The 26,128-nt window shown below is 50.3% G+C and overlaps 1 protein-coding gene across 1 annotated transcript in view; it reads right to left on the bottom strand.

The window, feature by feature from the left end:
- Positions 1-1,147: 1,147 nt before the first annotated feature.
- Positions 1,148-26,128, bottom strand: part of LOC130210125 (arf-GAP with Rho-GAP domain, ANK repeat and PH domain-containing protein 1) — a 25,221-nt gene continuing 240 nt past the window's right edge. The window contains 24 exon segments of the mRNA XM_056440105.1: positions 1,148-1,301; positions 1,462-1,603; positions 3,265-3,370; positions 4,442-4,651; positions 4,735-4,913; positions 5,010-5,040; positions 6,271-6,472; positions 7,025-7,408; positions 8,588-8,646; positions 9,838-9,882; positions 12,739-12,838; positions 13,046-13,114; positions 13,572-13,754; positions 14,811-14,896; positions 16,417-16,616; positions 17,860-18,124; positions 19,209-19,329; positions 20,294-20,354; positions 20,412-20,525; positions 20,650-20,983; positions 21,064-21,162; positions 22,468-22,830; positions 24,539-24,597; positions 25,251-25,333. Coding sequence (XP_056296080.1) covers positions 1,257-1,301; positions 1,462-1,603; positions 3,265-3,370; positions 4,442-4,651; positions 4,735-4,913; positions 5,010-5,040; positions 6,271-6,472; positions 7,025-7,408; positions 8,588-8,646; positions 9,838-9,882; positions 12,739-12,838; positions 13,046-13,114; positions 13,572-13,754; positions 14,811-14,896; positions 16,417-16,616; positions 17,860-18,124; positions 19,209-19,329; positions 20,294-20,354; positions 20,412-20,525; positions 20,650-20,983; positions 21,064-21,162; positions 22,468-22,830; positions 24,539-24,597; positions 25,251-25,333 — 3,540 coding nt within the window. The 3' untranslated portion in view covers positions 1,148-1,256.

Below are 26,128 nucleotides of genomic sequence, written 5' to 3'. Positions count from 1 at the left end.
AAACTCCGGCAACTTTACATAAACATCACGCTCTGCCATGTTCACTAAGTTTCTGGAAACTTTCCTAGAAACGTCAGGGTCACCACTGTAGTACCGGAGATACGGAGTCGGAGGCGGAGTATTCAGGATCGAATTCCAATCTTTAATATCCATCCAGGCAGAGAACCTTAACAACACAACTGCTTAGCATAGCGAGTTAGCAGGAATGCCATGCATCAACCCCTGTGTTACCACTTAATCAGTCCGTGTGGCAACACTATTCCTAAAGGTGAATTATGTTACATTACGTGTCACCACAACGTCCACTTTGACTGAAAGTCCAGTTGTGAGACGTGTTCAGCTCAGATGTTTAATCCTCTTCCATGTTGGCGTCTGGCAGCAAAACACAAAAACAAACGGACTGGACTCCCTGGCGCCTCAGCGTAGAAGAAGCAGCAACAAGGACCCGTTGGCTCAGGAGCGCCCCCTGCAGGGCGGCAGAGGACTAGCACCTCACCTGCGCCTTTCACTGCGGCTTTGTTTACCATCAGCAAACTAAATATGTCCCTTACAAACATTAAAGTGTAAAGGTTAAAGACCTTAGCAGACTGTGGAACATCAGGGCAAATAAACATATCTGCAAACATTATATTGGCGACATGGAGAGATACGGCAACCCGCACGGGCCAATCGCATCAACCCAGCTTGTGATGGATTGCGCAATCAGAGGCTCGTCGCCTCAACTCTCGTTTCTTCCTGTTTGAACAGGAAATAGGAAAATTCAGCGATTTTGACTATAAAATGTTCGAAATTAGTCATACATAAAGATCGGTGGACAAATATTAATATAAATTTGATTTTATCATTATTTATTTTATTTTTTACTTTTTTTACACATGACAGGTAAGGCTCTGCATATGTATATATATATATGTTTAAATATTTATTTGTGTACATATATTTGTATGAAAATATATGTATATATTTATACATATTTATTTGTACATATATATATTTGTATATATATTGATATCTATGTATATATATTTATGTGTATATATATATATATATGTATAAATATTGATATATATGTATACATATTTATTTTTACGTATATATTTGTATATGGAAACATATGTATTTGTATATAGAGGAGCAACAACAGGAATAATCTGTAAACCAAATGAACTTTATATATTTTCACGATTTAAACATTAAAAGTTGAGTAAAACTGATTGAATTAAAGTTTTCAGGAAGTTAATTAGTAAACAACTTCTTCAGAACACAGTGATCTGCTCCTCCTCTTCCTCCCTTTCAGGTGTCTGCAGAGAAACAATCACGACTCAAATGGGGTTAGATTTATTTATATTTTATATATATACACATATACATATATATGAATATATATGTATATATATACATATATATGTATATATATGTGTGTGTGTGTGTGTAAGCCCAGCATCAGAGCCGTGTGCTCACCAGGAACAGCAGTGTGTGGTGGATGATGAACTCTCTGGTGAGCAGCAGCAGCTCCTGGTTCAGAGTCTGGAACAGAGTGGGGACCAGAACCAGAGCCAGGTTCTGGGCCGACATCCTGTTGACCTGCGAGAACACCTGGACCCTGAGGGAGAACCCACGAGAACTCATCACAGACACACCTCTCACCCGTCTCACCTCACGCTTCAACTCCTTTCATCACATACACACCTCTCAGCCGTCTCACCTCACACTTCATCTCTTTTCATCACAGACACACCTCTCAGCCGTCTCACCTCACGCTTCAACTCCTTTCATCACATACACCTCTCAGCCGTCTCACCTCACGCTTCAACTCCTTTCATCACAGACACACCTCTCAGCCGTCTCACCTCACGCTTCAACTCCTTTCATCACAGACACACCTCTCACCCGTCTCACCTCACACTTCAACTCCTTTCATCACATACACACCTCTCAACCGTCTCACCTCACGCTTCAACTCCTTTCATCACATACACACCTCTCAGCCGTCTCACCTCACGCTTCAACTCCTTTCATCACATACACACCTCTCAGCCGTCTCACCTCACGCTTCAACTCCTTTCATCACAGACACACCTCAGCCGTCTCACCTCACGCTTCAACTCCTTTCATCACACACACCTCTCAGCCGTCTCACCTCACGCTTCAACTCCTTTCATCACATACACACCTCTCAGCCGTCTCACCTCACACTTCAACTCCTTTCATCACAGACACCTCTCACCCGTCTCACCTCACGCTTCAACTCCTTTCATCACATACACACCTCTCACCCGTCTCACCTCACGCTTCAACTCCTTTCATCACATACACACCTCAGCCGTCTCACCTCACGCTTCAACTCCTTTCATCACATACACACCTCTCAGCCGTCTCACCTCACGCTTCAACTCCTTTCATCACAGACACACCTCTCAGCCGTCTCACCTCACGCTTCAACTCCTTTCATCACAGACACACCTCTCAGCCATCTCACCTCACGCTTCAACTCCTTTCATCACATACACACCTCTCAGCCGTCTCACCTCACGCTTCATCTCCTTTCATCACAGACACACCTCTCACCCGTCTCACCTCACGCTTCAACTCCTTTCATCACATACACACCTCAGCCGTCTCACCTCACGCTTCATCTCCTTTCATCACAGACACACCTCTCAGCCGTCTTACCTCACGCTTCAACTCCTTTAATCACAGACACACCTCTCACCCGCCATCACAGACACACCTCTCACCACCTCACGCTTTAATCACAGACACACCTCTCACCCGTCTCACCTCACGCTTCAACTCCTTTCATCACAGACACACCTCTCACCCGTCTCACCTCACGCTTCAACTCCTTTCATCACATACACACCTCTCAGCCGTCTCACCTCACGCTTCATCTCCTTTCATCACATACACACCTCTCAGCCGTCTCACCTCACGCTTCATCTCCTTTCATCACATACACACCTCTCAGCCATCTCACCTCACGCTTCATCTCCTTTCATCACAGACACACCTCTCAGCCGTCTGTGTGTGTGTTTGTGTGTGTGTCTCTCTCTCTGTGTGTGTCTCTGTGTGTGTGTCTCTGTGTGTGTGTCTCTGTGTGTCTGTATGTGTCTCTCTCTCTGTGTGTCTCTGTGTGTGTCTCTGTGTGTCTCTCTCTGTGTGTGTCTCTGTGTGTGTCTCTGTGTGTCTCTCTCTGTGTGTGTCTGTGTGTGTCTCTGTGTGTGTGTGTGTCTCTGTGTGTGTGTGTGTGTGTGTGTGTGTTACATGTAGAAGTGTCCAAACAGTGCGTTCAGAGTCGCTCTCTTGTCTTCAGGAAGTTTCCGTAACAAACGTCTGTATTCAGAGAATCTGGCGAGTTCATCTGTAAACACTGAGAGAGAAACACAGTATTAGTACTGCTAATAATACTGGTAATAATACTGCTACTACTGCTGCTACTACTGCTACTGCTACTGCTACTACTACTGCTACTACTACTGCTACTACACCACCACTACCACTGCTACCACCACCACCACCACTACCACTGCCACCACCACCACCACTCACCACTGCCGCCACCACCACCTGCCACCACCACCACCACCACTGCCACCACCACCACCACTGCTACCGCTACCACTGCTGCCACCACCACTACCACCGCTGCTGCCACCACCACCACCACCACTGCTGCCACCACCACTGCCACCACTGCCACCACTGCCACCACTACCACCACCACCACCAGCCACCACCACCACCACTGCCACCACCACCTGCCACCACCACCACCACTGCCACCACCGCCACCACTGCCACCACCACCACCACCACCGCCACCACTGCCACCACCACCACCGCCACCACCACCACCACCACCGCCACCACCACCACCACCGCCACCACCACACCACCACCGCCACCACCAACTGCCACCACCACCGCCACCACCACCACCACCACCACTGCCACCACCACCGCCGCTGCCACCACCACCACCACTGCCGCCACCACCACCACCGCTGCTGCCACCACCACCACTGCCACCACCACCGCCACCACCACCACTGCTGCACCACCACCACCGCCACCACCACTGCCACCACCACCGCTGCCACCACTGCCACCACCACCTGCCACTGCTACCTGCTGCTACCACTGCTGCTGCTACTACTGCTGCTACTACTGCTACTACTGCTACTACTACTGCTACTACTGCTGCTACTACTACTACTACTGCTACTACTACTGCTACTACTGCTACTACTGCTACTACTACTGTTTCTACTGTAGAAGTACTACTGTAACTACTCTACTCCACAGATACTGCAGTAAGTACTCCTACAGTGTACAGTTACTGTCATTTATTCAGCCTGACATTGTGAATACTACTGACAGGTACTTTGACAGGTATTTAGCGCTACAAGTACATGCAGTAGTACGTGTACAGGGTACTAACTTGCAGCGTGTATCCATTGCTGCCGCTCTCCGTCAGGGAGCAGACGCTCCTGCTGGCGGACATATTGTTTGAGGGCGGAGCCAGCATCTAAAACACCCTGCTCGTCATGCTCCAGAGGGGTGGAGTCAGGTGATGTCATCAGAGCCTCCACCAATCGGGTGACTTTGGATGCGAGACCACAGCGGCGGTACACGCCCTCCACCTTCAGACCTGAGAGACGGGATGTCCCAGAAGGCTTTGCAGGTCAGTGTTTAGAACATTAATATATATATATATATATTCCATATACTTACCAAACGCTGTGATGTGGGAGATGCAGCGCTCGATGGCTGGTGGCACCAAGCCCCTCGAGGCCACGCCCACCACCGGGTACAGACGCCGCCCAGCTGAGCTCTGATTGGCCAGAGCTCTCTGCAGGTGGCTGAACCAGGACCGACAGCTGTGCTGCTCCTTGAAGCGCAGGGACACATTCCTGATGAGAACAGGATGCATCATGGGATGTCAAGTTCACCTTGTGACCTCTGGCATTGAGAAGTCAGGAAATATTAGGATGGACAATAATACTCACATGTCTGCAGTAACCATGGTGATGGTGTTTTCACTATTGTTCAGGTCACATGACATCTATTGTTCTGAAAAAGACTCTATTGTTCACATTCACATGAGCATCATCATTGGTACAAGGTTTTATTGTTCACCTGGTCACATGACATCTATTGTTCACCTGGTCACATGACATCTATTGTTCACCTGGTCACATGACATCTATTGTTCATCTAGTCACATGACATCTATTGTTCATCTAGTCACATGACATCTATTGTTCATCTGGTCACATGACATCTATTGTTCATCTGGTCACATGACATCTATTGTTCACCTGGTCACATGACATCTATTGTTCATCTGGTCACATGACATCTATTGTTCATCTGGTCACATGACATCTATTGTTCATCTGGTCACATGACATCTATTGTTCATCTGGTCACATGACATCTATTGTTCATCTAGTCACATGACATCTATTGTTCATCTAGTCACATGACATCTATTGTTCATCTGGTCATATGACATCTATTGTTCATCTGGTCACATGACATCTATTGTTCATCTAGTCACATGACATCTATTGTTCATCTGGTCACATGACATCTATTGTTCATCTGGTCACATGACATCTATTGTTCACCTGGTCACATGACATCTATTGTTCATCTGGTCACATGACATCTATTGTTCATCTGGTCACATGACATCTATTGATCATCTGGTCACATGACATCTATTGTTCACCTGGTCACATGACATCTATTGTTCATCTGGTCACATGACATCTATTGTTCATCTGGTCACATGACATCTATTGTTCATCTGGTCACAATACATCTATTGTTCACCTGGTCACATGACATCTATTGTTCATCTGGTCACATGACATCTATTGTTCATCTGGTCACATGACATCTATAGTTCATCTGGTCACATGACATCTATTGTTCATCTGATCACATGACATCTATTGTTCATCTGGTCACATGACATCTATTGTTCATCTGGTCACATGACATCTATTGTTCATCTGGTCACATGACATCTATTGTTCATCTGGTCACATGACATCTATTGTTCATCTGGTCACATGACATCTATTGTTCATCTGGTCACATGACATCTATTGATCCTCCTCTGTTCTTTCCTGAAGTTTTTTTTTCTATTTCTTGGGAGTTGTTCCTGATCCGATGTGAGGTCAAAGGTCAGGGATATCTATGTGTACAGGTTGTAAAGCCCTCTAAGGTGTGTGTGTGTGTGTGTGTGTGTGTGTGTACCATGGTGAGTGAGCGTATGCAGCTGCCTCCTCATTGGCTGTTGGGTGAGTCGGTTGACAGGGTGCAGACTGACTTCGTCCTCCAGAAGCAACAACCAGCTCTCACAATGATTTGAGGCTCCGCCCACATCAACGACAAGCACTTTACTGAATGCAGAAGCCCCGCCCATCTCTGCATAAGACACACCCCCTGGGAGAATCACCTAGAAACAAAAACTCAGGTTACACTAATGACTAGAAAATATGTTGTACTTATAACTATAACCCAGCTCATAATAATAACTATAACCCAGGTTATAATAATAACGGGGTCAGTGAGTCCCTGAGGGGGTCTCTGGGTCTGGGGGTCTGGAGGTCTGGGGGTCTGGGGGCCCGGAGGTCTCTGGGTCTGGAGGTCTGGGGGTCTCTGGGTCTGGAGGTCTGGGGGTCTCTGGGTCTGGAGGTCTGGGGGTCTGGGGGTCTGGGGGTCTGGAGGTCTGGGGGTCTCTGGGTCTGGAGGTCTGGGGGCCCGGGGGTCTCTGGGTCTGGAGGTCTCTGGGTCTGGGGGTCCGGGGGTCTCTGGGTCTGGAGGTCTGGGGGTCTCTGGGTCTGGGGGTCTGGAGGTCTGGGGGTCTCTGGGTCTGGAGGTCTGGGGGCCCGGGGGTCTCTGGGTCTGGAGGTCTGGGGGTCTCTGGGTCTGGGGGCCCGGGGGTCTCTGGGTCTGGGGGTCTCTGGGTCTGGGGGTCTGGGGGCCCGGGTCAGGGACCCTGCAGTACCTTCAGGATGTGGACCAGGTGAGTCCTCAGCTCCTCCTCGCTGTCGGCAGCACAGAGCAGCTGGTCGCTCAGAGTCACCACCTCGAAGCCAGGAGACACTCTGGAGACCCAGAGTACACAGGAAGTACACGAGGTACACAGAGTACCCAGAGTACACAGGAAGTACACGAGGTACACAGAGTACCCAGAGTACACAGGAAGTACACAGAGTACACAGGAAGTACACGAGGTACACAGAGTACCCAGAGTACACAGGAAGTACACAGAGTACACAGGAAGTACACGAGGTACACAGAGTACCCAGAGTACACAGAGTACACAGGAAGTACACGAGGTACACAGAGTACACAGGAAGTACACAGAGTACCCAGAGTACACAGGAAGTACACAGAGTACACAGGAAGTACACGAGGTACACAGAGTACCCAGGTGCACAGGTGCACAGGTGCACAGGCACATACACAGGAGTGCACAGGCACACAGTGCACAGGTACCCAGAGTACACAGGAAGTACACAGTGCACAGGTGCACAGGAGTACACAGAGTACCCAGGTGCACAGGAGTACACAGAGTACAGGAAGCACGAGGCACAGGTGCCCAGGTGCACAGGAGTACACGAGGTGCACAGGTGCCCAGAGTACACAGGAAGCACAGGTGCACAGGTGCCCAGAGTACACAGGAAGTACACAGAGTGCACAGGAGTACACGAGTGCACACAGAGCACAGGAGTACACAGGTACCCAGGTGCACAGGAGTACACAGTACACATGAGTGCAGGGTGCACAGAGTACCCAGAGTACACAGGAGTACACAGAGCACAGGAAGCACAGAGGTGCACAGAGTCAGAGCACAGGAGTACACAGAGTACACAGAGTACACAGGTGCACAGGTACAGTGCACAGGAGTACACGAGTGCACAGAGTGCCCAGAGTACACAGGAAGTACACAGAGTACACAGGAGCACAGGTGCACAGAGTACAGGTACACAGTGCACAGGAGTACACAGAGTGCACAGGTGCACAGTACACAGAGTGCCCAGAGTGCACAGGAAGTACACAGGTGCACAGGTGCCCAGGTGCACAGGAGTACACAGTGCACAGGAGTACACAGGGTACACAGGTGCCCAGGTACACAGGTAGCACACAGGAGCACACAGGTGCACAGAGTGCACAGGAGAGTACACAGAGTACAGGTGCACAGGAGTACACAGGTGCACAGGTACCAGAGTGCACAGGAGTACACAGAGCACAGGAAGCACAGAGTGCACAGAGTACCCAGGTGCACAGGAGTACACAGAGTACACAGGAGTACACGAGGTGCACAGTGCCCAGGTACACAGGAGTACAGAGGCACAGGAGTACAGGGTACACAGGTACCCAGAGTACACAGGAAGTACACAGGAGCACACAGGAAGTACACAGGAGCACACAGGAGCACACAGGAGTACACAGGAAGCACACAGGAGCACACAGGAAGTACACAGGAGCACACAGGAAGTACACAGGTACAGGAGTACACAGGTGCACAGGTAGAGTACACAGGAGTACACAGAGTACAGAGTACACAGGAGGCCAGAGTACACAGGAAGTACACAGAGTACACAGGGCAGTAGTACAGGTGTACTAGTACACAGGAGTACAGAGGTACACAGGAGTACTAGTACACAGGGCAGTAGTACAGGTGTACAGGTACCTGAGGCAGTAGTACACAGGTGTACTAGTACCTGAGTGCAGTAGTATAAGGTGTACTAGTACCTGAGGCAGTAGTATAAGGTGTACTAGTACCTGAGGCAGTAGTATAAGGTGTACTAGTACCTGAGGGCAGTAGTATAAGGTGTACTAGTACCTGAGGGCAGTAGTATAAGGTGTACTAGTACCTGAGGGCAGTAGTATAAGGTGTACTAGTACCTGAGGGCAGTAGTATAAGGTGTACTAGTACCTGAGTGCAGTAGTATAAGGTGTACTAGTACCTGAGGGCAGTAGTATAAGGTGTACTAGTACCTGAGGGCAGTAGTATAAGGTGTACTAGTACCTGAGGGCAGTAGTATAAGGTGTACTAGTACCTGAGGGCAGTAGTATAAGGTGTACTAGTACCTGAGTGCAGTAGTATAAGGTGTACTAGTACCTGAGGGCAGTAGTATAAGGTGTACTAGTACCTGAGGGCAGTAGTATAAGGTGTACTAGTACCTGAGGGCAGTAGTATAAGGTGTACTAGTACCTGAGGGCAGTAGTATAAGGTGTACTAGTACCTGAGGGCAGTAGTATAAGGTGTACTAGTACCTGAGGGCAGTAGTATAAGGTGTACTAGTACCTGAGTGCAGTAGTATAAGGTGTACTAGTACCTGAGGGCAGTAGTATAAGGTGTACTAGTACCTGAGTGCAGTAGTATAAGGTGTACTAGTACCTGAGGGCAGTAGTATAAGGTGTACTAGTACCTGAGGGCAGTAGTATAAGGTGTACTAGTACCTGAGTGCAGTAGTATAAGGTGTACTAGTACCTGAGGGCAGTAGTATAAGGTGTACTAGTACCTGAGTGCAGTAGTATAAGGTGTACTAGTACCTGAGGGCAGTAGTATAAGGTGTACTAGTACCTGAGGGCAGTAGTATAAGGTGTACTAGTACCTGAGGGCAGTAGTATAAGGTGTACTAGTACCTGAGGGCAGTAGTATAAGGTGTACTAGTACCTCAGGGCAGTAGTATAAGGTGTACTAGTACCTGAGTGCAGTAGTATAAGGTGTACTAGTACACAGATTGCCGCCCGGTGTTCATGCTCGTGCTCACGTGCAGTGTGTGTGTGAGTGTGTGTTGGTACTACCTGAGGGGGCGGAGCCTCCTCTGGGGCCCAGGTGAGGGGGGACGTCTGATGAACCAGAGAACCCAGAGTCACATGACTTCAAACACTGGGGGGCTACCTGTGTGTGTACCTGTGTGTGTGTACCTGTGTGTGTACCTGTGTGTGTGTACCTGTGTGTGTACCTGTGTGTGTACCTGTGTGTGTGTACCTGTGTGTGTGTACCTGTGTGTGTGTACCTGTGTGTGTGTACCTGTGTGTGTGTACCTGTGTGTGTACCTGTGTGTGTGTACCTGTGTGTGTACCTGTGTGTGTGTACCTGTGTGTGTGTACCTGTGTGTGTACCTGTGTGTGTACCTGTGTGTGTGTACCTGTGTGTGTGTGTACCTGTGTGTGTGTACCTGTGTGTGTGTGTACCTGTGTGTGTACCTGTGTGTGTGTGTGTGTGTACCTGTGTGTGTGTGTACCTGTGTGTGTGTGTGTACCTGTGTGTGTGTACCTGTGTGTGTGTACCTGTGTGTGTGTACCTGTGTGTGTGTGTACCTGTGTGTGTGTGTGTGTGTACCTGTGTGTGTGTGTACCTGTGTGTGTGTGTACCTGTGTGTGTACCTGTGTGTGTGTACCTGTGTGTGTGTGTACCTGTGTACCTGTGTGTGTACCTGTGTGTGTGTGTGTACCTGTGTGTGTGTACCTGTGTGTGTGTACCTGTGTGTGTGTACCTGTGTGTGTGTGTGTACCTGTGTGTGTGTGTGTGTGTACCTGTGTGTGTGTACCTGTGTGTGTGTGTGTGTACCTGTGTGTGTGTGTGTACCTGTGTGTGTGTGTGTGTGTACCTGTGTGTGTGTGTACCTGTGTGTGTGTGTGTGTACCTGTGTGTGTACCTGTGTGTGTGTACCTGTGTGTGTGTGTGTGTACCTGTGTGTGTGTACCTGTGTGTGTGTGTACCTGTGTGTGTGTGTGTACCTGTGTGTGTGTACCTGTGTGTGTGTGTACCTGTGTGTGTGTGTACCTGTGTGTGTGTGTACCTGTGTGTGTACCTGTGTGTGTACCTGTGTGTGTGTGTACCTGTGTGTGTGTACCTGTGTGTGTGTACCTGTGTGTGTGTACCTGTGTGTGTGTGTGTACCTGTGTGTGTGTGTACCTGTGTGTGTGTACCTGTGTACCTGTGTGTGTGTACCTGTGGGTGTGTACCTGTGTGTGTGTACATGTGTGTATACCTGTGGGTGTGTACATGTGGGTGTGTACCTGTGTGTACCTGTGTGTGTGTACCTGTGTGTGTGTGTGTGTGTGTACCTGTGTGTGTGTGTGTGTACCTGTGTGTGTACCTGTGTGTGTGTACCTGTGTGTACCTGTGTGTACCTGTGTGTGTACCTGTGTGTGTACCTGTGTGTACCTGTGTGTACCTGTGTGTGTACCTGTGTGTACCTGTGTGTGTACCTGTGTGTGTGTACCTGTGTGTGTACCTGTGTGTGTGTACCTGTGTGTGTGTGTACCTGTGTGTGTGTACCTGTGTGTGTACCTGTGTGTGTACCTGTGTGTGTACCTGTGTGTGTGTACCTGTGTGTACCTGTGTGTACCTGTGTGTGTGTGTGTGTGTGTACCTGTGTGTACCTGTGTGTGTGTACCTGTGTGTGTGTACCTGTGTGTGTGTGTGTACCTGTGTGTGTACCTGTGTGTGTGTACCTGTGTGTGTGTGTGTACCTGTGTGTGTGTACCTGTGTGTGTGTACCTGTGTGTGTGTACCTGTGTGTGTGTACCTGTGTGTGTGTACCTGTGTGTGTGTGTACCTGTGTGTACCTGTGTGTGTACCTGTGTGTGTGTGTACCTGTGTGTGTGTACCTGTGTGTGTGTACCTGTGTGTGTGTACCTGTGTGTGTGTGTACCTGTGTGTGTGTACCTGTGTGTGTGTGTACCTGTGTGTGTACCTGTGTGTGTGTGTACCTGTGTGTGTACCTGTGTGTGTACCTGTGTGTGTGTGTACCTGTGTGTGTACCTGTGTGTGTACCTGTGTGTGTACCTGTGTGTGTGTGTACCTGTGTGTGTGTGTGTACCTGTGTGTGTGTGTGTGTACCTGTGTGTACCTGTGTGTGTGTGTGTGTGTACCTGTGTGTGTGTACCTGTGTGTGTGTGTGTACCTGTGTGTGTACCTGTGTGTGTACCTGTGTGTGTACCTGTGTGTGTACCTGTGTGTGTGTACCTGTGTGTGTGTACCTGTGTGTGTACCTGTGTGTGTACCTGTGTGTACCTGTGTGTGTGTGTGTGTGTACCTGTGTGTGTACCTGTGTGTGTGTGTACCTGTGTGTGTGTGTGTGTAGGTGTGTGTGTACCTGTGTGTACCTGTGTGTGTACCTGTGTGTGTGTACCTGTGTGTGTGTGTACCTGTGTGTGTGTGTGTGTGTGTGTACCTGTGTGTGTGTGTGTACCTGTGTGTGTGTGTGTACCTGTGTGTGTGTACCTGTGTGTGTGTACCTGTGTGTGTGTGTGTACCTGTGTGTGTGTGTACCTGTGTGTGTGTGTACCTGTGTGTGTGTACCTGTGTGTGTGTGTGTGTACCTGTGTGTGTACCTGTGTGTGTGTACCTGTGTGTGTGTGTACCTGTGTGTGTACCTGTGTGTGTGTACCTGTGTGTGTGTACCTGTGTGTGTGTACCTGTGTGTGTGTGTGTACCTGTGTGTGTGTGTACCTGTGTGTGTACCTGTGTGTGTGTACCTGTGTGTGTGTGTGTACCTGTGTGTGTGTACCTGTGTGTACCTGTGTGTGTACCTGTGTGTGTACCTGTGTGTGTACCTGTGTGTGTGTGTACCTGTGTGTGTGTACCTGTGTGTGTGTGTACCTGTGTGTGTGTGTACCTGTGTGTGTGTGTACCTGTGTGTGTGTGTACCTGTGTGTGTGTACCTGTGTGTGTGTACCTGTGTGTGTGTGTACCTGTGTACTCATTGAGGCGCAGCAGCTCCGTCTGCTGAGCCTGTCCGGCCCTCTCAGCCAGCAGGATGGGGGAGGGGCTCTGAGGGTCTGACTGACACACCTGCACACAGGAAACCTCAGTGAGGTCAAAGGTCACAGGAAGAGGAGAGCTTTGACCTTTGACCCCCGACCTGAGAAATGATAAGATGTGTGTGTCTGTGTGTGTATGTGTGTCTGTGTGTGTCTCTTTGTGTATGTCTCTTTGTGTGTGTGTGTCTCTTTGTGTGTGTCTCTTTGTGTGTGTGTCTCTTTGTGTGTGTCTCTTCACCTTTGCTCCTGAACAGATCAGAGACATCGTTTCCTCGATGTCGTCTCCACAAACCACTTGACACAGCCTCTGAAAGGCAGGCACACACACACACACACACACACACACACACACACACACACACACACACACACACACACACACACACACACACACACACACACACACACACACACACACACACACACACACACACACACACACAATGAATGATTCTTATAATGAGATCATTTATTCTATTGTATATATACATCTATATATGTATATAGATGTATATATACATATATATATACATATTATTTATATATGTATATATACATGTATATACTTATACATACATATACTGTATATATATATATATATTTATTATATAATATATTATATATATACATATTATATATCATCTATTCTACTGTTTATATATATACATTATATGTATATATAATGTATATATATAAACAGTAAATGTATATACATATATACATATGAACATAATATACATGATGTAACATCTATGCACACAGACCTGCTCCATCAGAGAGGGGGAGGAGCTTAGGGCGTGGACGCGGCGGTAGCGGCCCCTTCTGTATTTGTCCGTGATGAACTTTGACCTCTCTTCATCCGACGAGCTCGGGGTCAGCTGCTCGGCTGCTGGCACCGCAGGAGCCCACACCTGATTGGCCAGCCGGTTACCGTGGCAAAGCAACAGCTGGGAGGGAAAGATCAAAGGCCAGGGATGACAGTTCAGTCCCCCTTCACCCGTATGAATGGTTCAGTCCCCCCTCACCCGTATGAATGGTTCAGTCCCCCCTCACCCGTATGAATGGTTCAGTCCCCCCTCACCCGTATGAATGGTTCAGTCCCCCCTCACCTGTATGAGTGGTTCAGTCCCCCCTCACCTGTATGAATGGTTCAGTCCCCCCTTACCCGTATGAATGGTTCAGTCCCCCCTCACCTGTATGAGTGGTTCAGTCCCCCCTCACCTGTATGAATGGTTTAGTCCCCCCTCACCTGTATGAATGGTTTAGTCCCCCCGCACCTGTATGAGTGGTTCAGTCCCCCCTCACCCGTATGAATGGTTCAGTCCCCCCTCACCCGTATGAATGGTTCAGTCCCCCCTCACCTGTATGAATGGTTCAGTCCCCCCTCACCTGTATGAATGGTTTAGTCCCCCCTCACCTGTATGAATGGTTTAGTCCCCCCTCACCTGTATGAGTGGTTCAGTCCCCCCTCACCTGTATGAGTGGTTCAGTCCCCCCTCACCTGTATGAATGGTTTAGTCCCCCCTCACCTGTATGAGTGGTTCAGTCCTCCCTCACCTGTATGAATGGTTTAGTCCCCCCTCACCTGTATGAGTGGTTCAGTCCCCCCTCACCTGTATGAATGGATCAGTCCCCCCTCACCTGTATGAATGGTTTAGTCCCCCCTCACCTGTATGAGTGGTTCAGTCCCCCCTCACCTGTATGAATGGTTTAGTCCCCCCTCACCTGTATGAGTGGTTCAGTCCTCCCTCACCTGTATGAATGGTTTAGTCCCCCCTCACCTGTATGAATGGTTTAGTCCCCCCTCACCTGTATGAGTGGTTCAGTCCCCCCTCACCTGTATGAATGGTTCAGTCCCCCTCACCTGTATGAGTGGTTCAGTCCCCCCTCACCTGTATGAATGGTTCAGTCCCCCCTCACCTGTATGAATGGTTCAGTCCCCCTCACCTGTATGAGTGGTTCAGTCCCCCCTCACCTGTATGAATGGTTCAGTCCCCCCTCACCTGTATGAGTGGTTCAGTCCACACCTTGCTGTCCATCTTCAGACTGCGTACCTTGGACAGGTTGCTGCCCAGAGCTCGATGCTGACCTGAGAACAGACGTTACAATAAATCATCATTTGGCACAGAAGCAGGAATAACGGACGTGAAACTGGGCCCTGAATGCACCACCAGCCAAAAGGCTCAAATCAAGTCTTAAACCATAAGAGCAAAGAGAACCAAGAGATGTCCATGACATCTGGATTAATCATCATCACCATCGTCATCATCATAGTCATCATCATCATCATCACCATCATCATCATCATAGTCATCATCATCATCATTGTCATCACCATCGTCATTCCCCTGGCAGGGTGCCGGTCCGGCCGACCTACAGGGGGGTTCTTCTGGAGGGCGTGTCCAGTGAAGGAGGCGGGTCATCCAACACCTTCCCCAGGTCCGGGAGCGACGTACCGCATTCCGGTAAGAATCCAGGGGGGTACGCACCAGACGATGGTGGATTCGGCAGACCAATCCTCACTTGTCATTGGTCAGGGACCGGCGGTACAGCGTGAGCGTGGCACTCTGACGGTCACATGGGGTGACCTCCAGGCCGGATCACGACCCCCATGTCCGGGCACCGGGCGGATGTGGCCCGGTTGTGGGTCCGGCTCGGACTGTCAGTTGGTAAAGCAGCCGGCTGGTGGAGCGTCTGAAGAAGACTTTGAAGTCCATGATCCGTACATCTATTGATAAAGATGAAGGTAATCGGGATAGCTGTCTTGAGTCAGTACAGGAGGCCCCCCAGGCTCCACAGAGGTTCTCCCTCTGCTGCTGTTCGGCAGGACTCCACCGGGGGGTGCTCGACCCCGTTAAAGAAAACTGGGAGGAGGGTCCTCCAGTAAAAGTGAGATCCAGTAGTCCTGGACCTGAGAGCTGAGAGCTAAGCTCCTCCCACTGGGTCGGATGTCACGTGGAACCAGAGTCACACCGGGAGAGAAGGAACTGGTCCTGCGTCCTACTTCAGGTCGGAACTCCTCGCCAAGTGGCAAGGGCCACAAGGACCTCAGAGGGCCACAAGGACCTCAAAAGGCCACAAGGACCTCAGAGGGCCACAAGGACCCCAAAGGGCCTCAATGACCTCAGAGGGCCACAAGGACCTCAAAGGGCCACAAGGACCCCAAAGGGCCTCAAGGACCTCAGAGGGCCACAAGGACCCCAAAGGGCCACAAGGACCTCAGAGGGCCACAAGGACCTCAGAGGGCCACAAGGACCCCAATGACCTCAGAGGGCCACAAGGACCCCAAAGGGCCACAAGGACCCCAAAGGGCCTCAAGGACCTCAGAGGGCCACAAGGACCCCAAAGGGCCACAAGGACCTCAGAGGGCCACAAGGACCCCAAAGGGCCCTTTGTGGTCCCACGGCGAGGGGGGGATGTCGACTATGAGGTGGTGCGTTCTGACAGGGGGCGGAGCTTCACCAATCTAAAGCATGGAGGGAGGCGGAGTCTGTTTCTCTGGCGGTAGCTGAGAGGACCTGGGGCCACGGATCCGGCCTCGCTCCTGTGTGAAGACCGCCTCTGACCTCTGACCTCCCGTGACTTCTCACCCATATTAAGTGATCGTACCTGCGCAGGTGTGACAGATGACCAGCAGCAGGTTGACCGACGCCCACTCGGGATCGGCCGCGCCGCAGTCGCCGCACGCCTTGTTGTCGGGGTTCTGCCAGAGCCGCAGCGCCACCTGGCTGCTCGACAGGGCGCTGCGGATGCAGGAGGACAGGCCGTCCAGCCAGACGGACAGCTCCTTGGACGAATCAACGGACAGGCTGCGGGAGGGGGCGGGGCCACAGAGGGGGCGGGGCCACATTAAGGAGGATGTGGCCACGAAGAGACAGAGAACAGTAGAAGTAGTCAGACAGTCAGACAGACAGGCAGACAGACATGCAGACAGGCAGGCAGGCAGATAGACAGAAAGACACACATACAGACAGGCAGACAGGCAGACAGACATACAGGCAGGCAGGCAGGCAGACAGGCAGGCAGATAGACAGACAGACAGACAGGCAGGCAGACAGACAGACAGACACACATACAGTCAGACAGGCAGACAGACAGGCAGACAGACAGGCAGGCAGACAGACAGTCAGACAGACAGGCAGACATGCAGACAGGCAGGCAGACACACATACAGACAGGCAGACAGACAGACAGACAGACAGACAGGCAGACAGGCAGGCAGGCAGACACACATACAGACAGGCAGACAGACATACAGGCAGGCAGACAGGCAGACAGGCAGACATGCAGACAGGCAGGCAGACACACATACAGACAGGCAGACACACATACAGTCAAACAGGCAGACAGACAGAGAGACAGGCAGGCAGACAGACATATAGACAGGCAGACAGACAGACAGACAGAGAGACAGACAGAGAGACAGACAGACATATAGACAGAGAGACAGACAGGCAGACAGACAGGCAGACAGGCAGACATATAGACAGGCAGACGGACAGACAGACAGGCAGACAGACAGGCAGATAGACAGACAGACAGACAGACAGGCAGGCAGACAGACAGGCAGACAGGCAGGCAGACAGACACACATACAGTCAGACAGGCAGACAGACAGACAGGCAAACAGACACACATACAGTCAGACAGGCAGACAGACAGACACACATACAGTCAGACAGGCAGACAGACAGAGAGACAGGCAGGCAGACAGACATATAGACAGGCAGACAGACAGGCAGACAGACAGAGAGACAGGCAGGCAGACAGACATATAGACAGGCAGACAGACAGGCAGACAGACAGAGAGACATATAGACAGGCAGACAGACAGAGAGACAGACAGACAGACAGACAGAGAGACAGACAGACAGACAGACATATAGACAGGCAGACAGACAGACAGAGAGACAGACAGACAGACAGACATATAGACAGGCAGACAGACAGGCAGACAGACAGGCAGACATATAGACAGGCAGACGGACAGACAGACAGGCAGACAGGCAGGCATATAGACAGGCAGACGGACAGGCAGACAGACAGGCTCACCTGAAGGCCCTGTGGGGCGTGGTCAGGCTGAAGGAGTGCCTCCCCGTGGACTTCACTGAGGACACGTTCAGGGGGACTGAGAGGGAGGCGATGCCCAGCTGGGAGCTCTCCTTGTTGGGGTAGAGCCAGAGGTCGTGACCCCAGACGGCGGCATAGGCCCGGCTGCGCGGGTCCCTGATGGTGATTGGTCCGTGGAGTTCTGGGGGGGAGGGGCTCGGCTGGCCTCGAGCGGCTAGCAGAGACATGACCCAACCCCTTTGAACCTCTGGGAGACGGAAACCACAACAATCACCCTGGCATCTGGTCCTCAGACCCCGGTGTGGTCCACCAGAGTCCACCCGAGTCCACTAGAGCCAACTAGAGCCAATCAGAGTCCACTAGAGCCAACCAGAGTCCACCAGAGCCAACTAGAGTCCACTAGAGCCAACCAGAGTCCACCAGAGCCAACTAGAGTCCACCAGAGTCCACTAGAGTCCACCAGAGCCAACTAGAGCCAACCAGAGCCAACTAGAACCAACCAGAGTCCACCAGAGTCCACTAGAGCCAACTAGAGTCCACCAGAGTCCACTAGAGCCAACCAGAGTCCACCAGAGTCAACTAGAGTCCACCAGAGTCCACTAGAGCCAACTAGAGTCCACTAGAGCCAACCAGAGTCAACTAGAGTCCACCAGAGCCAACTAGAGCCAACCAGAGTCCACCAGAGTCCACTAGAGCCAACTAGAGTCCACCAGAGTCCACTAGAGCCAACCAGAGTCCACCAGTCAACTAGAGTCCACCAGAGCCAACTAGAGCCAACCAGAGTCCACCAGAGTCCACTAGAGCCAACTAGAGCCAACCAGAGTCCACCAGAGTCTACTAGAGCCAACCAGAGCCAACTAGAGTCCACCAGAGTCCACTAGAGCCAACCAGAGTCAACTAGAGTCCACCAGAGCCAACTAGAGTCCACTAGAGTCCACCAGAGTCCACTAGAGCCAACTAGAGTCCACCAGAGCCAACTAGAGCCAACCAGAGCCAACCAGAGCCAACCAGAGCCAACTAGAGCCAACCAGAGTCCACCAGAGTCCACCAGAGTCCACCAGAGTCTAGTTGTCTACTGGGGCGGCTGTAGCTCAGTGTGGTAAGAGGGCCGTCTTGCAACCGCAAGGTTGTCGGTTCGATCCCCGCTCTCCCCATCAGTTGCAAGTCGAAGTGTCCTTGAGCAAGGCACTGAACCCCCAGTTGCTTCCCGGGCGCTTCACCGCAGCCACTGCTCCTTAATAACTAAGGATGGGTTAAATGCAGAGAACTAATTTCCCCTTGGGGATTAATACAAGTGTATATTTATTTTATTTAGAGTCCGGACCTCTTACCCTCGCTGTGAGCCATGAAGTCGTAATGCTTCTTCCGGAAGTAAACAGAGAAGCGTCCTTTCTCCTGTCGCTTCACGTCGGTGACGCTGGACACGTGGAAGAGGACCTCGCTGAACCGGTCCTGGTCCACAGAGAGACAGACAGGGGGTCAGACAAGGAGACAGAGAGACAGACAGGGGGTCAGACCAGGAGACAGAGAGACAGACAGGGGGACAGACAGACAGGCAGACAGGCAGACAGACAGACAGACAGAGAGACATACAGACAGACAGGCAGACAGACAGGCAGGCAGACAGACAGACATACAGACAGACAGGCAGACAGACAGGTAGACAGGCAGACAGAGAGAGACAGACAGACAGACAGGCAGACGGGCAGACAGACAGACAGGTAGACAGAGAGACAGACAGGGGGACAGACAGACAGACAGACAGGCAGACAGGCAGGCAGGCAGACAGACAGACGACAGACAGGCAGACAGAGAGACAGAGAGACATACAGACAGACAGGCAGACAGACAGACATACAGACAGACGGGCAAACAGACAGGCAGACAGAGAGACAGAGAGACATACAGACAGACAGGCAGACAGGGGGTCAGACAAGGAGACAGAGAGACAGACAGGGGGTCAGACCAGGAGACAGACAGGCAGACAGGCAGACAGATGACAGAGAGACAGACAGGGGGACAGACAGACGGACAGACAGGCAGGCAGACAGACAGACGACAGACAGGCAGGCAGACAGACAGGCAGACAGACAGGCAGACAGAGAGACAGAGAGACATACAGACAGACAGGCAGACAGACAGGCAGGCAGACAGACAGACAGACAGGTAGACAGGCAGACAGGCAGGCAGACAGACAGGCAGACAGAGAGACAGAGAGACATACAGACAGACAGGCAGACAGACAGGCAGGTAGACAGAGAGACAGACAGACAGGCAGACAGAGAGACAGAGAGACATACAGACAGACAGGCAGACAGACAGGCAGGTAGACAGAGAGACAGACAGACAGACAGGCAGACAGACAGACAGGCAGGCAGACAGAGAGACAGAGAGGCAGACAGGCAGACAGGCTTACTGTCCGTTTCTTCCACAGAGCCATCAGCTGTCCGTCCAGCGTCGCCCAGAGAACATGATGTCTGTGGAGAGAGCAACGATGAAGGTGAAGGTGACGAAGAAGAAGAAGAGCCAGTTACCTGAAGCCCTTCCAGACGTCCAGCCAGCCGGCTCGGGCCACGGCGCCGGGGGGCCCCCTGGGCGCCGTGGCCCCGGGGGCCCCCCTCTTCCTGGACACTCGGATGGTGGCCGCTCTGCAGGACAGACAACGGCCCAAAGTCACAATGCATTCTGGGAAATAGAGCCGGTCGGGTGAAATGCATGCTGGGATACTCTTGAAATGACACTTGTGACTTCAGAGAGATGTTGCTTGTGCACCTGGGAATCTTCTTTTTCAGAGGCTTTCCTGATTGGCCAGGAGCAGGAGGAGGGGGCGGGGCCGGCCTCTTGGGGACCAGGCGAGCCGCGGGATTGGCCGGGACGCTGCGGAGACAACACAGCTGGTACCAGAACACGCGGCCCGGGAGACGTGCTGCGAGCTGCCGTTACGTTGTCTCTCCTGTCATTGGTCCGGCGGCTCCCGGGGGGGCGGGGTTAACTCCTGTATCGTCCTCCTCATTGGACGAGTCCGTGTCGTCCTGGCTCGCCCAACACGCCAACACGGTGACGTACGGCCTTTCCTCTTGCATGGTGGGAGGAGACCGTTTACAGCCTGCAACAGAACCAACGAAGAAGAGTGAGGGGGGGGGGGGGACCGGGAGGACTCCCAGAACCGTCCAGCTCCTTCAGTACCCTCCTCCGGCGGCTCAGCAGCGCCCTCTAGTGGAGGCAAGGGGAAGGCTGCCTTCAGCTCTAAAGATGACATCACCAGCTGAGACAACGCGCCAACATCTGGACACAAGCAGAGAGCAGCTGTTTATCCAATCAGGAGAGAGAGAGCATCTGTTCATCCAATCAGGAGAGAGAGAGAGAGCATCTGTTTATCCAATCAGGAGAGAGAGAGCATCTGTTTATCCAATCAGGAGAGAGAGAGCATATGTTTATCCAATCAGGAGAGAGAGAGAGAGCATCTGTTTATCCAATCAGGAGAGAGAGAGAGAGAGCATCTGTTTATCCAATCAGGAGAGAGAGAGAGAGCATCTGTTTATCCAATCAGGAGAGAGAGAGCATATGTTTATCCAATCAGGAGAGAGAGAGAGAGCATCTGTTCATCCAATCAGGAGAGAGAGAGAGAACATCTGTTTATCCAATCAGGAGAGAGAGAGAGAGAGCATCTGTTTATCCAATCAGGAGAGAGAGAGAGAGCATCTGTTTATCCAATCAAGAGAGAGAGAGCATATGTTTATCCAATCAGGGGAGAGAGAGAGAGCATCTGTTTATCCAATCAGGAGAGAGAGAGAGCATCTGTTTATCCAATCAGGAGAGAGAGAGCATATGTTTATCCAATCAGGAGAGAGAGAGAGAGCATCTGTTTATCCAATCAGGAGAACGAGAGCATCTGTTTATCCAATCAGGAGAGAGAGAGAGAGCATCTGTTTATCCAATCAGGAGAGAGAGAGCATATGTTTATCCAATCAGGAGAGTGAGAGAGAGCATCTGTTTATCCAATCAGGAGAGAGAGAGAGAGCATCTGTTTATCCAATCAGGAGAGCGAGAGCATCTGTTTATCCAATCAGGAGAGAGAGAGAGCATCTGTTTATCCAATCAGGAGAGAGAGAGAGCATCTGTTTATCCAATCAGGAGAGAGAGAGAGAGCATCTGTTTATCCAATCAGGAGAGAGAGAGAGAGCATCTGTTTATCCAATCAGGAGAGAGAGAGCATCTGTTTATCCAATCAGGAGAGAGAGAGAGAGCATCTGTTTATCCAATCAGGAGAGAGAGAGAGCATCTGTTTATCCAATCAGGAGAGCGAGAGCATCTGTTTATCCAATCAGGAGAGAGAGAGAGCATCTGTTTATCCAATCAGGAGAGAGAGAGAGAGCATCTGTTTATCCAATCAGGAGAGCGAGAGCATCTGTTTATCCAATCAGGAGAGAGAGAGCATCTGTTTATCCAATCAGGAGAGAGAGAGAGAGCATCTGTTTATCCAATCAGGAGAGAGAGAGCATCTGTTTATCCAATCAGGAGAGAGAGAGAGCATCTGTTTATCCAATCAGGAGAGAGAGAGCATCTGTGATGCGGTTGATTGGTTGATACCTGTGTGTGTGGCTCCGCCCCTCGGCAATGAGGCGGGGTGTGGTTTATCCAGGACAGGATTAGCCACGATGCTAACAATTCCCGCTAAACTGGGTATGTTAGCCAACGAGCTAATGATGCTATCTATGCTAAGTGCAGGTTCAGGCGCGCTTAGCTTAGCCACCGCGCTAGCAGGTCCTGCTAAGCTAGGTATGCTGTTAGCCATGCCGTCTCCGGAGGGGGGGGCCGAGGGAGCCGGCGGGGTGGGGGCGTGGCCTCTAATGGAGCTAGCAAATCCAGCCAATGACGGGATGCTGGCGGCGATGACATCAGTCACGCCATCCAAAGTCGGGAAGACAGGAGGAAGAGGAGGAGCCCCTTCGCCTGAGGAGGAAGGAGAGTGACCACAGACAAACACAGTCAGGAAGTCTGGTCCGACCCTCAACCCCGTCTCACTTCCTGTCTCCAGCCCTTTAGTTCCTACCGATCACCTCAACCTGGAGGAAATAGGTTCCAGAGACACAGTGACTTCCTGTTAGATCTGCAGTGACTTCCTGTTAGATCTGTAGGCTACTTGTAGTTTAGAGAGCAGATTCCTTTCATGTGTTTATGAATATTTATTTCAACTGCATCCTTTGTTCTGTCTGTGAAATACATGACTGTTATTTGAATAAGCTTTATTATGATTATTATTATTCTGATTATTCTGATTATTATTCTGATTATTCTGATTATTATTCTGATTATTCTGATTATGATTATTATTATTATGATTATGATTATTATGATTATGATTATGATTATTATGATTATTATGATTATGATTATTATTATGATTATTATTATTATGATTATGATTATTATGATTATTATGATTATTATGATTATGATTATTATGATTATGATTATTATTATGATTATTATTATTATGATTATGATTATTATGATTATTATGATTATGATTATTATTATTACGATTATGATTATTATGATTATTATTATTATTATTATTATGATTATTATTATTATTATGATTATGATTATTATTATTATTATACGTCTCAGTGTGTGTGTGTGTGTGGTTCGGGTAGGTGTGTGTGTGTGTGTGTGGTTCGGGTAGGTGTGTGTGTGTGTGTGGTTAGGGTAGGTGTGTGTGTGTGTGTGTGTGTGTGTGGTTAGGGTAGGTGTGTGTGTGTGTGTGGTTAGGGTAGGTGTGTGTGTGTGTGTGGTTAGGGTAGGTGTGTGTGTGTGTGGTTAGGGTAGGTGTGTGTGTGTGTGTGTGGTTCGGGTAGGTGTGTGTGTGTGTTTCGGGTAGGTGTGTGTGTGTGGTTAGGGTAGGTGTGTGTGTGTGTGGTTAGGGTAGGTGTGTGTGTGTGGTTAGGGTAGGTGTGTGTGTGTGTGTGTGGTTAGGGTAGGTGTGTGTGTGTGTGTGGTTAGGTGTGTGTGTGTGTGTGTAGGTAGGTGTGTGTGTGTGTGTGTGTGTGGTTAGGGTAGGTGTGTGTGTGTGTGTGGTTAGGGTAGGTGTGTGTGTGTGTGTGGTTAGGGTGTGTGTGTGTGTGTGGTTAGGGTAGGTGTGTGTGTGTGTGGTAGGTGTGTTGTGTGTGTGTGTGGTTAGGGTAGGTGTGTGTGTGTGGTTAGGGTAGGTGTGTGTGTGTGTGTGTGTGTAGGTGTAGTGTGTGTGTGTGTGTGTGGTTAGGTAGGTGTGTGTGTGTGTGGGTTAGGTGTGTGTGTGTGTGTGTGTGTGTGTGTGTGTGTGTTAGGTGTGGTGTGTGTGTGTGTTAGGGTAGGTGTGTGTGTGTGTGGTTAGGTGTGTGTGTGGGGTAGTGTGTGTGTGTGTGTGTGTGTGGGTAGTGTGTGTGTGTGTGGGGTAGTGTGTGTGTGTGTGTGTGTGTGTGGTTAGGTAGGTGTGTGTGTGTGGTTAGGTGTGTGTGTGTGTGTTAGGTAGGTGTGTGTGTGTGTGTGTGGTTAGGTAGGTGTGTGTGTGTGTGTTAGGGTAGGTGTGTGTGTGTGTGGTTAGGGTAGGTGTGTGTGTGTGTGGTTCGGGTAGGTGTGTGTGTGTGTGTGGTTAGGGTAGGTGTGTGTGTGTGTGTACCTGTGTTCATTTCATTCCCATTAGACGCAGCTGGTTGAAGAGTTTCACTGATCACATCTCTGAAACACACACTTCATGTTTCAATCAATTGTTCCACTTTGTGTGTGTGTGTGTTTGTGTCTGTGTGTCTTTGTGTGTTTGTGTGTGTGTGTCTGTGTGTTTGTGTGTGTGTGTGTCTTTGTGTGTTTGTGTGTGTGTGTCTTTGTGTGTTTGTGTGTGTGTGTGTGTGTGTGTGTGTGTGTCTTTGTGTGTCTGTGTGTGTGTGTGTGTTTGTGTGTGTGTGTCTGTGTGTGTGTGTGTGTGTGTGTTTGTGTGTGTGTCTGTGTGTGTGTGTGTTTGTGTCTTTGTGTGTCGGTGTGTGTTTGTGTGTGTGTGTGTGTGTGTTTGTGTGTGTGTGCCTTTCTGTGTCTGTGTGTGTGTGTCTGTGTGTTTGTGTGTGTGTGTTTGTGTGTGTGTGTGTTTATGTGTGTGTGTCTTTGTGTGTCTGTGTGTGTGTTTGTCTGTGTGTGTGTCTGTGTGTGTGTGTGTTTGTGTGTGTGTGTGTGTGTGTCTGTGTGTTTGTGTGTGTGTGTGTGTGTGTTTGTGTGTGTGTGTGTTTGTGTGTGTGTCTTTGTGTGTCTGTGTGTGTGTTTGTCTGTGTGTGTGTCTGTGTGTGTGTGTGTTTGTGTGTGTGTGTGTGTGTGTGTGTGTGCAGATATACAGGTGAGCTGACCTGTCCAAAGAGGAGGCGGAGCTTAGATTGTCTCTCATGTAACGAACTCGAGGCTTTGGAACAGGAAGTGGAGGAGGAGTCATCTGGAAGACAAGAAGAAACGACCAATCAGGAGTCACCGTCGTCTCCTATCCACGACAACCTGAGAGTCCACTCAATGGACAGGGGCTAGGCTACTAACCTGGGCTAGGGTACTAACCTAGACTAGGCTACTAATCTGGGCAAGGGAACTAACCTGGGCGAGGGAACTAACCTAAGGTAGGGTAACCTTCCCTAGGCTAGGGTACTAACCTGGGCTAGGGAACTAACCCTGACCCTGGAAACCAGGGCCTGAACTGGTCCATCCCGGTTTATGTTCAGAGGTTCAGAAAGCAGCTTCTCTTTGGAAGGTGAGAAACTGAATAAATAACCTAATGCAGCTTCAACACATGAAGGATAGGCTTCTATACAACCAGAGGAGTCCCCTGGTGGTCAGGAGGGAGAATGCAGCTTCAACACATGAAGCATAGACTTCTATACAACCAGAGGAGCCCCCTGGTGGTCAGGAGGGAGAATGCAGCTTTAACACATGAAGCATAGACTTCTATACAACCAGAGGACTCGCCCCCTGGTGGTCAGGAGGGAGAATGCAGCTTCAACACATGAAGCATAGACTTCTATACAACCAGAGGAGCCCCCTGGTGGTCAGGAGGGAGAATGCAGCTTCAACACATGAAGCATAGACTTCTATACAACCAGAGGAGCCCCCTTGTGGTCAGGAGGGAGAATGCAGCTTCAACACATGAAGCATACATTTCTATACAACCAGAGGACACCGGACATGACCCCTCCCCTCCGGGTGAAACAGGAAGTGATCACAACAATAAATACTTTCCTTC

Source organism: Pseudoliparis swirei, chromosome 3 (genome assembly GCF_029220125.1).
Source record: "Pseudoliparis swirei isolate HS2019 ecotype Mariana Trench chromosome 3, NWPU_hadal_v1, whole genome shotgun sequence".
NCBI classification, from domain to species: Eukaryota; Metazoa; Chordata; class Actinopteri; order Perciformes; family Liparidae; genus Pseudoliparis; species Pseudoliparis swirei.
This window is presented reverse-complemented; position numbering and strand designations above follow the sequence as displayed.